The following is a 14,359-nucleotide window of genomic DNA, read 5'->3' as shown; positions in this document are numbered from 1 at the left end:
CATACCAGATAGTGCAGCTCCAGAGCAGGGTCAGCCCATGGCCTACTTTTATATGGCTGCAAGCTAAGAATAATTTTAACATATTTAAAGAGCTATAATAAAAAAACAATACGCAGCAGAGACCAGATGTGGCCTGCACAGCCTAAAATATTTAGTTTGACCTTTTACAGAAATAGTTTGCCAACCCCCGTTCTAGAGTATGTTTTAGACTATAATGAAATTATACTAGAAATCAGTGAAGAGATGATAAGAATTCAATGTCTTCACTTCTTATAGGTTGTTAGGATTTTCTGTATACTCTTAAGTCCGTTTTGGTAGTTTGTGTCTGCATTAGTTTCTTAGGACTCCTGTAATAAAGCACCACAAACTGGGTTGCTTAAACAAGGGAAACATTGTTCTCACAGTTCTGGAGGCTAGAAGTCCATGATTAAGATGTTGGCAGGGTTTCTTCTGAGGGCTGTGAGGGAGAATCTGTTCCACGTTTCTCTCCTAGCTTCTGGTGGTTTGCTTGCAATCTTTGGTGTTCCTTTGTTGTAGATGCATCACTCAGACCTCTCTTCCATCTTCATATGTGTGTGTGTCCAAATTTCTCCTTTTTATAAGGACACCAGTGGTTTGGGGTTGGGGGCCCACTTCCTCCAATATGTATGACCTCAACTTAACTAGTTACACCTACAACAACCCTGCTTACAAATAAGGTTACATTCTGAGGTACCGGGGGTTAGGCCTTCTACATATAAATTTGGGGTGGGTACAAAATTTAATCCGTAACAGTGTCTTTCTAGGAATTTGTCCATTTCATCTAGGTTGTTTACTTTGTTGGCATCCAGTTGTTCATAGTATTCCCTTATACTCTTTTTTATTTCTGAAAGGTTGGTAATGCCCCTTCTTTCATTCCTGATTTTAGTAATTTGAGTTCTCTCTCTCACTTTCTTTTTCTTTCTCTCTCTGTCAATCTAGCTAAAGGTTTTTCATTTTGGTTGATTTCTTCAAAGAACCACCTTTTGGTTTCGTTGATTTTCTCTATTGTTTTTCTATTCTCTGTTTCATTTATTTCCACTCTAGTCTTTATTGTTGCTGGATACAACAGTAATATAAAAATCAGTTGCATTTCTGTATACCAGTCACAGTTAGAAAATGAATTTTTTAAAATGAGACCATTTATAGTAGCATTAAAAAATCAAGTACTTAAGAATAAGGGATATAAAATGTACAAGATTTCTGTGAAGAAAACTATAAAATGTTATTGAGTGACCTTAAAGAAGACAAATAAATGGAAGAATCCACCATATTCATGGATTGGAAGGCTCAATTTTGTTAAAATGTCAGTTTTCCTTAAATTAATTTATAATCCCATATAATTCCAATCAAAATCGCAAACAGGTTTTTTTTTTGCTTGCTTGTTTTGTTTTAGTATGCAATTTGACAAACTAATTCTAAAATGTATATGGAAATGCAGAGGGCCAAGAATAACCAACACTTTCTTAAAGGAGGATAAGGTAGAAGGATGTTCTTGAATATCAAGACATTATCAAGTCAGAGTGTTACGCTGGCAGGGAGATATCGATAGGCCAGCAGATTAGGATAAAGAACTCCGAGTAGTTTGTGCATATATGAGCACTTGATTTATGGTAAAGGGTCTTTTTCGGGAGATGATGGGTGTGGGGAAACAATGAAATTGGACTCATACTTTGCACTGTGTACAAAAATCAAGTTTAGGGGGGTTATAGACCTAAATGAATAAGGCTAAACAGTAAGCTTTTAGAAGATGAATATTTCATGGCCTCAAGGTCAGGAATGGTTTCTTTTTTTCCAGAAATATATTTTATTTTGTTAATTTATTTTTATTGAGGTATAATTGACATATAACATTGTACTATTTAGGTGTACAACATAATAATTCAATATTTGTTTATATTACAAATGATCACCACTAGTTAGCATCCATTACCATACTTAAGTTTTTTTTCTTGTGATGAGAACTTGTATTTATTTTTTTTGAAGTAACTTTTCTTTATTTGGAATCTGATTATCAGCAGCTCTTTATATGTTTATTTTTTAAGCATATAAACAATTTTTTTAAATTTATTTATTTATTTATTTATCTTTGGCTGTGTTGGGTCTTTGTTGCTGCATGCGGGCTTTCTCTAGCTGTGTTGAGCAGGGGCTACTCTTCGTTGCAGTGCGTGGGCTTCTCATTGCGGTGGCTTCTTTTGTTGAGGAGCATGGGCTTCAGTAGTGTGGCACACAGGCTCAGTAGTTGTGGCTCACGGGCTCTAGGGCACAGGCTCAGTAGTTTTGGTGCACAGACTTAGTTGCTCCGCGGCATGTGGAATCTTCCCAGACCAGGGATTGAATCCGTGTCCCCTGCATTGGCAGGCAGATTCTTAACCACTGCACTACCAGGGAAGTCCTAAGAACTTTTAAAATCATCTTTCCTGGCAAATTTCTAATTTTCTATATAATATAAACTATAGTCACCATGTTGTACAGGGAACAAATGACTGCTTGCAAAAGACACGGAAGGCATTAAATATAAAAAAAAAAGTGGAATACATTTAAAATTTTAAATTGAGTATGTCTTTTTATATCACAAGACACCATTAAGAAAATGGAAGGTCAACAGCAGAGTAGGAGGTCCTTCTAACACATGATGAATCCTAACATCACAATTTTGAGCAAAAGAAGCCAAACTCAAGGAATATACATTATATGGTTCCATTTCTGTAAAATTTAGAAACGGGCAAAACTCACTGCACTGTTTAGAAATGAATGCTTAGGTGGTAAAACTCTTAAAGAAGCAAGGAGTTTTCTTGATTACCACAAAGGCAGGACAGAAGGAGGGCCTTCTGGGTTTACATAGATGTTAGCTTCATAATTACATTAAATTATACTTTTATGTCTTGTGCACTTTTCTTTCTATTTTTCAACAAAATAAAAGGTTTTTAAAATGGAATGTAATTTTTGCCTTTTTGATGGCTTATTTGTATGAGAAGATACTCTTAACGTTTTTAAAAAAACTATTTTCTCCTGATTTTTGGAAATCTTTGCAAGTAGGTCAGATTGGCTAGGTGCAGACTGAGGATAGTTTCACAAATCAAACTCTTAAGACTTTTAGCTCTGATTTAATTTTAACAAACAGAAGAAATTAATATGTACCAAAATAGAAATTAGGTTGGTGTCTCTTTACCTTTCAGTTTCATCAAAGCTGTTATATGAAAACCTGAATCTTCTGATGGTTTTAGTGTTTCTTTTTTTCTGCTTAAAGCAATCAGTGATAAATAGTTGAGTGAAAATGATGACATGAAACTTATTAAAAAGAGCATAAATAATGGTAGGAGGAAAGAAGAAAGGGCATATGTTTGTAAATATATAATATATAAATAGGGTATAAATAGTGAATGTGATCAAACTGATGAGTTTTACTGCTGCCTAGCCAGTCATAAAAATTTATCTCAAGATTATTAAATAAGGGATTATGCCTTGCTCAAATAGAGGTGAAATGTTCTTTGTATCAATTATAAATTACTTGGTTTTACATTTTAGCAATTATCCCTTAAGACATGTTTCTTCTAATATTTTAATTTTATTGGAGTATAGTTAATTTACAATATTGTGTCAGTTCTAAGACAAGTTGCTTTAACTCTTGAATTATTTTGTTAGGGGTTGTGCACTCATGATGGTACCTGGAAGTCAGCGGTTTATGGTTTTGGAGATCAGAGTAATTTGAAAAAACTACGAAATGAGTCCAATTTGAAGCCTGTCCCAATTGTTGGTCCAAAATTGAAAAGAAGGTATATTATCTCAAAATCTATTCTTCTGTTTATCTAACCATATTGTTGTTTATCTGACTGTTAATAACATATGCTACTAAGAAAAGCCTGGAGACTTTTATAGTGAGTTCAGGATTGTTTTCAAAGATAAATAAAATATAATTAATACGTTACCCTAAGTTTAAGTACTTCATATATAATAATACATTTGGATTCTGGGAAAATTCTGGAAAAAATCAGTTTTATGACTCTTCACTATCAATATCAAAATTAAACATCAATTAAATTTCATGCTGTAAAAATATGATCTTATGTGTATTAATCAACTTATTAATTAGTATTTATATGTGAGAACTCTAAACTCAGAGTTTGGCTGTTGAAATGAGTGTTCTTCTTATCATTATCTAGGGAAATTGATGGGGTATAAAACATGGTTAAACTATATGTGTTAAGTGCCCATGGTGTGAAGAATACTACATTGTTCCAACTTGTCACTTTTTTGGGTGCAGGTGTAGAGAACAAAGGACAAATACTGAAGTAAATTTTAATTAAGAGCAGATCTGCCATCTTTACTGTTATTATTAATTGCCTCAAGAAGAGTTAAGGTTTTTATTCAGAAATTTACCAGTTATAGTTGTGGTCACTGTAAATGGAGAAGATACAACATGCTTCTGTCTTGCAGGTGGCCAATTTCTTACTGCAGAGAACTCAACAGTTATTCCATTCCTTTCTTGGGAGCAGATGTGTCTGTTGTGAAGCGGACTCAGCGTTACTTGCACGAAAATTTAGAGCAATCACCTGTAAGCGTATATGATTTATTTTTTACTAAAGAGTATTCTGTGTTTGTTTCAGTTCCCCTATCATTTTAATGTAGGATTTTTATGTTTATAAAGCAAAAAAAGAAAGAGCTAAAATAGTGCATGTTTCAGTTTCTGGAAGCATAAAGAATTAGTAGTGTAGAACGTTTTGCATTTTATGGGGGTGGTAATAGCCTTCTCCCATAATTCAACTCTGACCTTCTGAATACCTTTTTAATGTAACACAATAGCAGCAAGTTCAATATAGGAAATCCTGGTATCGTAAATACCCAACAGTCCTGTTGCGAGCTTCAGCTGCTAGAATACTCTTTCTGTTGCTTATGGAGGTGTCTAGGTTCTTCTCTCTTATCTCCTTGCTACCTCTAGAGAACCATCCTACTCCATTTGGTGAGGGAAGTAATTATTCCCACTGCTGAGACTTGAAGAGGAAACTATGTCTAGTTTAAAAAAAAAAACAAAAAACGAGAGTATTTTCTTATAGAAGAGATTGTAAGTGGAGTCTACACTCTATAATGTATAATTGTTAAACTCAGGTATATTGTTATGGACTTTTTATATATAGATTATGTGGACTTTTGTGTTCAAGTAGGGGGAGCTAATTACCTTTTGCAACAATTTTTTTTTAACATCTTTATTGGAGTATAATTGCTTTACAATGGTGTGTTAGCTTCTACTGTATAACAAAGTGAATCAGCTATACATATACATATATCCCCATATCTCTTCCCTCTTGCTTTTCCCTCCCACCCTCCCTATCCCACCCTTCTAGGTGGACACAAAGCACCGAGCTGATCTCCCTGTGCTATGCGGCTTCTTCCTACTAGCTATCTGTTTTACATTTGGTAGTGTGTATAGCTCCATGCCACTCTCTCACTTTGTCCCAGTTTACCCTTCCCCCTCCTCGTGTCCTCATGTCCATTCTCTACGTCTGCGTCTTTATTCCTGTCCTGCCCCTAGGTTCTTCAGAACCCTTTTTTTTTGGATTCCATATATATGTGTTAGCATACAGTATTTGTTTTTCTCTTTCTGACTTACTTCATTCTGTTTGACAGACTCTAGGTCCATCCACCTCACTACAAATAAGTCAATTTCGTTTCTTTTTATGGTTGAGTAATATTCCATTGTATATATATGTGCCACATCTTCTTTATCCATTCGTCTGTTGATGGGCATTTAGGTTGATTCCATGTCCTGGCTATTGTAAATAGTGCTGCAATGAACATTGTGGTACATGACTACTTTTGAATTATGGTTTTCTCAGGGTATATGCCCAGTAGTGGGATTGTTGGGTCATATGGTAGTTCTATTTTTAGTTTTTTAAGGGACCTCCATACTATTCTCCATAGTGGCTGTATCAATTTACATTCCCACCAACAGTGCAAGAGGATTCCCTTTTCTCCACACCCTCTCCAGCATATATTGTTTGTAGTTTTTTTGTTTTGTTTTGTTTTGTTTTTTTGCAGTACGCGGGCCTCTCACTGTTGTGGCCTCTCCCGTTGCGGAGCACATGCTCCAGACTCCAGACGTGCAGGCTCAGCGGCCATGGCTCACGGGCCTAGCCGCTCTGTGGCATGCGGGATGTTCCCGGACCGGGGCACGAACCCATGTCCCCTGCATCGGCAGGCGGACTCTCAACCACTGCGCCACCAGGGAAGCCCATGTTTGTAGATTTTTTGGTGATGGCCATTCTGACCGGTGTGAGGTGATACCTCATTGTAGTTTTGATTTGCATTTCTCTAATGATTAGTGATGTTGAGCATCCTTTCATGTGTTTGCTGGCAATCTGTATATCTTCTTTGGAAAATGTCTATTTAGGCCTTCTGCCCATTTTAATAATTTCTTTTTAAAAATGTCCTCCCTGGGGGCTTCCCTGGTGGCACAGTGGTTGAGAGTCCGCCTGCTGATGCAGGGGACACGGGTTCGTGCCCCAGTCCGGGAAGATCCCACATGCCGCGGAGCGGCTGGGCCCGTGAGCCATGGCCGCTAAGCCTGCGCGTCCAGAGCCTGTGCTCCGCAACGAGAGAGGCCACAACAGTGAGAGGCCCGCGTACCTCGGAAAAAAAAAAAAAAAAAGTCTTCCCAGTGTCTGATTTCTGGACAAGCTTTTGGAACATAACACATTCATAAAATGGAAACTGCTTTTGTTCGATATTTATGACTATAGAGTAAGTTATTAGTAGCTAACATTCTTGTATTACTTGGTCTAAGAAAGTAGGGAGTAACATCCTGACTTTATATTCTTCATCTAGGTTCAGTATGCTGCTTATGTAACTGTGGGAGGTGTCACCTCTGTTATTAAGCTGATGTTTGCTGGACTTTTCTTTTTATTCTTTGTGAAGTTTGGCATTGGAAGGCAACTCCTCATAAAAGTAAGTAATATTTCTATGAAATTAGACCTTAGAAGTATTTTCCATGAATTTTTGAAAATATCACTAAAGGTTTTTTTTTTCCTTTAGTTCCCATGGCTCTTCTCCTTTGGTTATTTTTCAAAACAAGGTCCAACACAAAAACAGGTAACCCTTTCCTTTGTATCCAGGTCTCTAAAATAATATTTTTCTTTGTTTCATTTTTACTTTTCCTCAGTGTAGTGAAAATAACAGCTAAGACCTGATGAAGCACTTACTGTGTTTCAGATACTCTTTTATATTCTTTACATAAATTAGATTACTCAGTCTTTTTGAACACTCCTTGAGGTGTTATCTCCATTTTACAAATGAGGAAAATGAGTCACAGAGAGGCTAAGAAACTTGCCAAAGTCCTATAGTGAGTAAATGGCCAAGTTAGGATGAGAACCCAGCTATCTGGCTCCAGAAATTATATTCTCTTTACTTCATAGAGATTTCAAATATTTTTACTCTTCAATTTTTCTCCTTCATTATCTCCTCCTTTTTTACGTCCTCTCTCCCCCTCCTCCAAGCTTCCCTTCCCTTTCCTCTTTCACACACCCTGGATCCCCATGGTAGATAAGTTGAATTACCATCTGTCCGGTATCCTCAATATAACTGCTTCAGGCACTTCAGATTTCATGTGTAAAATCTAAATTTATTTCCACTGAACCCTCTTCTTCCTTCTGTATTTCCCATCTCAGTCGGTGGCACTGTCATCTGCCCAGTCCTGAACGTAGGCATCATTCTAGATTTTTCTCCAAATCCATCATAACTACCTTAGTTCAGGCTCTTATCCCTCTTCTCTTCTCTCTCTCTCTCTCTTCCTTCTAATTGTTGTAAAATACACATGACAAAATTCCCCATCTTAACCATTTTTAAGTGTTCAGTGGTATCAAGTACTTTCATATTATTATACAGCCATCACCACCATCCATTTCCAGAATTGTTTTCATCTTGCAAAACTGAAACTCTATACCCATTAAAAAATAACTCTCCTTTCCCCTTTTTCCCCAGTTCCTAGCAAACACAATTCTACTTTGTGTCTATGAGTTTGACCACACTAGAACATCATGAGTGGAATCATGCAGAATTTGTCCTTCTGTGATCAGCTTATTTTACATAGGATAATGTCCTCAGAGTTCATCCGTGTGGTAGCATGTGTCAGAATTTCCTTTCTTTTGAGGCCAAATAATATTCCATTGTATACAGGGTTGTTTCTCAGTATCTTCAGAGGATTGGTTCCAGGATGCCCCACAGGTACCAAAATCCATGATGCTCAAGTCCCTTATATAAAATAGCATAGTATTTGCATATAACTTATAGACATTGTCCTGTATACTTTAAATCATCTATAGATTACTTTATAATACCTATGTAAATACTACGTAGATAATTGTAAATGGTATGTTAATAGTTGGTGGCATGAGGCAAATTCAAGTTTTGCTCTTTGGAAATTTCTGGAAGTTTTTTCCCAAATAATTTGGATTTGACATTGGATGAGTGTGGACACAGAAATCATGAATATGGAGGGCTGATTGTATATACCATATTTTGCTTATCCATTCATCTGTCCATAGACACTTGGGTTACTTCTATTTTTGTCTATTTTGAATAATGCCTTTATGAAATTGGGTGTGCAGATATCTCTTCAAGACCCTTCTTTCAGTTCTTTTGGGTATATTCCCAGAAATTCAATTGTTGGATCCTGTGGTAATTCTAGTTTTAAATTTTTTAGGAACCAACAAACTATTTTCCACTGTGGCTGCACCATTTTACATTCCCACCAACTGTGCACAAAGGTTCTAATTTCTCCACATCCTTACCAACACTTGCTATTTCCTTTTTTTTTTTTTATAGTAGCCATCCTAATAGTTGTGAGGTGATCTCTCATTATGGTTTTGATTTGCAGTTCCCTAAATGATTAGTGATGTTGAACTTCTTTCCATGTGCTGCTTATTGGCTTATTTGTATATCTTCTTTAGAGAAATGTCTATTCTTGTCGTTTGCCCATTTTTGTACTGTATTGTTGAGTTCGAGGAGCTCTGTGTATATTCTGTATATTAATCCCTTATCAGATATGTGATTTGCAAATATTTTCTCCCAGTCTGTGGGGTTGTCTTTTCACTGTTAATAGTGCAGGCCCTTATCTTTCAGCTGAACTGTTCATAGCCTTCCTATGATTTCTTTCTAATTCATCTTCCCACTGCTGTATAAGAAATCTATGATGCAAATCTGACTCTGTTCCCAAGGATGGTTCGACATATGCAAATCAATCAGTGTGATACACCACATTAACAAAAGAGAAGACAGAAATCATAGGATCATCTCAATAGACGCAGAAAAAGCATTTGATAAAATTCAACATCCATTCATGATACAAACTCTCACCGAAGTGGGTATAGAGGAAACATATCTCAACATAATAAAAGCCATTTACCCCAAATGCATAGCCAACATAAAACTGAACAGTGAAAAGCTGAAAGCCTTCCCACCAAATTCAGGAACAAGACAGATGATGCCCACTCTCATCACTTCTGTTCAACATTGTATTGGAAGTCCTAGCCACTGCAGTCAGACAAGAAAAAGAAATAAAAGATATCCAAATTGGAAGGGAAGAGGTAAAATTGCAGATGACATGATACCCTATATAGGGAACCCTAAAGACTCCACACAAAAACTATTGGAACTAATAAATGAATTCAGCAAGGTAACAGGATACAAGATTAATATACAGAAATCTGTTGCAGTCCTTTACACTAACAATGAAATATCAGAAAGAAAAAGTAAAATAAAATCCCATTTAAAATCTCATCAAAAAAAAAAACTAGGAATAAACTTAACCAAAGTGGTGAAAGACCTATATGATAAAAACTGTAAAACATTGATAAAGGAAATTGAAGATGATTCAAAGAAATGGAAAGATAGCCCATGCTCTTGGACTAGAAGAATTAATATTGTTAAAATGGCCATACTATCCAAAGAAATCTACAGATTTAATGTCATCCCTATCAAATTACCCATGACATTTTTAACAGAACTGGAACAAATAATCCTAAAATTAATATGGAACCACAGAACTGCCAAAGCAATCCTGAGGAAAAAGAACAAAGCTGGAGGCATAACCCTTCTAGACTTCAGACAATACTACAAAGCTATCATAATCAAAACAGCATGGTATTGGCACAAAAACAGACAGGTCAATGGAACAGAATAGAGAGCCCAGAAATAAAACCACACACCTATAGGCAATTAATCTTTGACAAAAGAGGCAAGAATATACAATGGAGAAAAGACAGTCTCTTCAGCAGGTGGTGTTGGGAAAGCTGGACAACTTCATGTGTCAATGAAATTAGAACACTCCCTCACACCATATACAAAAATAAATTCAAAATGGTTTAAAGACCTAAATATAAGACACGATACCATAAAACTTCTACAGGAGAACCTGGGCAAAGCATTCTTGGACATAAATCTTGGCAATATTTTCTTAGATCTGTATTCCAAGGCAAAAGAAATAAAAGCAAAAGTAAACAAATGGGACCTAATTAAATTTAAAACCTTTTGCACTGCAAAACAAACCATCAGCAAAATGAAAAGACAACCTACGGACTGGGAGAAAACATTTGCAAACAATGCAGCCAAACAGGGGTTAATGCCCAAAATATACAAACAGTTCATACAACTCAATATTAAAAAAAAATCCAATTAAAAAATGGTCAGAGGGCTTCCCTGGTGGCGCAGTGGTTGAGGGTCCACCTGCCGATGCAGGGGATGCAGGTTCGTGCCCCGGTCCAGGAGGATCCCACATGCCATGGAGCGGCTGCACCCGTGAGCCATGGCCGCTGAGCCTGCGCGTCCGGAGCCTGTGCTCCGCAGCGAGAGAGGCCACAACAGTGAGAGGCCCGTGTACCGCAAAAAAAAAAAAAAAAAAAAAAAAATGGTCAGAAGATCTAAATAGACATTTCTCCAATGAAGACATACATGTGGCCAAGAAGCACATGAAAAGATGCTCAACATCACTAATTATTAGAGAAATGACAAAACCACAATGAGCTATCACCTCACACCAGTCAGAATGGCTATCATCATAAAGTCTACAAATAATAAATGCTGGAGAGGGTGTGGAGGAAAGAGAAGCCTTCTACACTGTTGGTGGGAATGTAAATTGGTACAGCCACTATGGAAAACAGTATGGAGATTCCTTAAAAAACTAAAAATAGAGCTACCATATGATCCAGCAATCCCACTCCTGGGCATATATCCAGAAAAGAGGAAAACTCTAATTCAGAAAGGTAAATCCACCCCAATGTACACAGCAGCACTGTTTACAATAGCCAAGACATGGAAACAACCCAAGTGCCCGTCAACAGACAATTGGTTTGAGGAGATGTGGTGTATATTACTCAGACATAAAAAAAGAATGAAATATTGCCGTTTGCATCAATGTGGATGGACCTAGAGAATACCGTACTAAGTGAAGTAAGAGAAAGACAAATATTATATGATATCACTTATATGTGGAGTCTAAAAATTGATACAAATGAATCTATATACAAAACAGAAACATTCTCAGAGATAGAAAACAAATTTATGGTTACCAAAGGGGAAAGGGTGAATAAATTAGGAGAAGGAGATTAACAGCTACAAACTACTATACATAAAATAGATAAGCAACATGGATTTACTATATAACACAAGGAACTATGTTCAATATCTTGTAATAACCTATAATGGAAAATAATGTGAAAAAATGTATATACACACGTATAACTAAATCACTTTGCTGTACACCTGAAACTAACAATACTGTAAATCAACTATACTTCAATAAACAATAAAATCTGACCCTGTTATCACCTTCTTTAAAATACTTCCCTGGCTTATTGCTTTGGCAATGACTCTTACAGCTGGGACTTTATATATCAGAATCACCCAGGGAGATTTTTTTCAAATACATGTTTTGACCCTGGCATCTGGACATTCTGATTCAGTAGGTGTGGAGTGGGGCCTCGAAGGATAGGTCAGTGGTTCTCAGCTTTGGGAGAGAGCCCAAAACAGATGACCAGAAATGCGGGTTTGATTGGTGTGGAATGTGGCCTGGGCACTGGGCTTTTTGAAAACTCCCCAGTAATGTTAATGCACTGCCAAGGTTGTGAATCACTGATGTGGAGGTAGGAAGGTTCTGGGTGATGTTTGGGTTATTTTGGTTCACACTCCTAGAGCACCAGTGACTGAAGTCCATCTCTGCAGATGTGAGGCCCTTCATGAGCTAGCCCTGGATAGCAGATAGGCTTTTTTTTTTTTTTTTAATGCCAACTCTGATTAATTGGTAGTAGCATCCTAGAGACTGTTGAAAATTGTCTCATACTGAATGTGTCATGCCTGAGAGGGTTACAATCAGATAGCATGTGTGCCTCAGGCAGGGCAGGAGACAAGTACAGCCTGTGTGTCTGACTTTGTTCACACCCTGTTCCTCTTCAGTTGTATGTTCTAGCCATGTTAGACTGCGATCCACCATGCTACCGCATCCCTTCTCGACTTTTTCCCCCGAAAGGGGTTCTTGAGTTAAAAATTAGAAACCACTGGTGTAGGAGCAGTGTAAGTGTGAAAAGAAGGAAGAGCTTACAATGGTCCTGATTCCAGTGCTGAAACTTATTAATCATTATATGGGTTCTTAACACTGTTTAGATTTATCACGGCCAGAAGAATTGGTTACTCACTGTAACTAATTCACAAGAGCCTGAGGTATATAAACCAGAATGCAATTAATTAACTTAACCAGAAATATATCTATTAGGTAGGTAAGATAATTTCAGAACAAGGCATTGTCCTGCTTACTTATTCTCTCCATTTAAGCAAATTACAGAAGACAATTCACTTTTTTTTTTTTGGTGGAATCAATCTTCACAAGAGATGGACTACAGTGCAGGTAGCCTGGAAGAGTTATCCTCTCCCTTAGACATGTTTGGACAGAAAAAAAATCAATAACTTCTCTCCCTATTTGTTTCCTCTTTTCCTTTCTTCTCTACTTGCCAACACTAATTCTGGGAGATTTAGTGTATAGTGAACAATCAATCAGGCCTTGAAAGGCCTGGATGCCATCCTATTATTTTACTTTTTTCATCCTATTATTTTAAGATAATCTCTGCTCAGATCTCATGAACTCACTTACAATTTATAATGTAATGCTCAGGCATTTATAAGGCTACATGTTGTAGAATGAAGTGAGGGAAATGGGAAGGAAAAGTGGTCATGCCTGAGAAAGCTGCCAAATATCTTTGCACCAAGGAAGTCCACTTGGTTTCTTTTGTGAAACGTATCCAACTTGGCTTCCTCCTGTTTTTATTTGGAATTCATCTTCTTTGGTATTATTGGCCTTTGACAGCATATGACCTTGGGCATACATTAGTAGATGAATCTATTGCTACTTTTAAATAATAGTTACCTAATTTTGATAAATGTACTGAAAAGCTCCTATCTTTTTCTTTATTTTTTATTCAATTTATTTAATCTAAAAAAGATATCCAGTTCATTGATTTCTTCCACCCCTACCCCCTGCCTCTGACAACCACCAATCTGTTCTCTGTATATATGACCTTAATATATATATGCGCGTGCGCGCACACACACATACATATATACACACTGCATTTTCTTTATCCATTAGTGGACATTTAGGTTGTTTCCACGTCTTGGCTATTGTAAATAATGCCGTAGTGAACATGGGGATGCATATATGTTTTTCAAATTAGTGTTTTTGTTTTCTTCAAATAAATATCTGGGAGTGGACTTGCTGGATCATATGCTAGTTCTGTTTTTAATTTTTTGAGGAACCTCCATACTCTCTTCTATAGTGGCATTCAATTTACATACCCACCAACAATTCACAAGGGTTCCTTTTTCTCCATATCAACACTTATTTGTCTTTTTTGATAATAGCTGTTCTGACAGGTGTGAGGTGATATTATGGTTTTGATTTGCATTTCCCTGATGATTAGTGATATTGAGCATATTTTCATGTGTCTGTTGGCCATCTGTATATATTTTTTTGGAAAAATGTCTATTCCGTTCCACTGCCCATTTTTAATCAGGTTGTTTGGGGTTTTGTTGATGTTGAGATGTATACATTCTTTGTATATTTTAGTTATTAACCCCTTATTAGATATATTGTTTGCAAATATCTTCTTCCATTCAGTAGGCAGTCTTTTTGTTTTGTTGATAGTTTCCTTCACGGTGCAAAATTCAATTTAATGTAGTCCCACTTGTTTATTTTTGCTTTTGTTTCCCTTGACTGAGGAGACATATCCAGTAAAATATTGCTAAGACCAATGTCAAAGAGCATACTACTTATATTTTCTTCTAGATATTTTTGTGGTTTCAG

The 14,359-nt window shown here is 36.7% G+C and overlaps 1 protein-coding gene across 1 annotated transcript in view; it reads left to right on the top strand.

Moving 5' to 3' along the window:
* SCCPDH (saccharopine dehydrogenase (putative)) overlaps positions 1-14,359 on the top strand; it is a 40,514-nt gene that overhangs the window by 14,479 nt on the left and 11,676 nt on the right. Inside the window, exons 6-9 of the mRNA XM_022579393.3 lie at positions 3,664-3,794; positions 4,456-4,573; positions 6,841-6,960; positions 7,048-7,104. Coding sequence (XP_022435101.1) covers positions 3,664-3,794; positions 4,456-4,573; positions 6,841-6,960; positions 7,048-7,104 — 426 coding nt within the window. The remainder of the gene's footprint in view (positions 1-3,663; positions 3,795-4,455; positions 4,574-6,840; positions 6,961-7,047; positions 7,105-14,359) is intronic.

This window comes from Delphinapterus leucas, chromosome 1, assembly GCF_059928025.1.
Source record: "Delphinapterus leucas isolate spDelLeu-1000000601 "Yukka" chromosome 1, BTC_Dleu_Yukka2, whole genome shotgun sequence".
NCBI lineage: Eukaryota > Metazoa > Chordata > Mammalia > Artiodactyla > Monodontidae > Delphinapterus > Delphinapterus leucas.
Note: the sequence above shows the minus strand (reverse complement) of the source record. Positions and strands in the feature narration are given on the sequence as shown.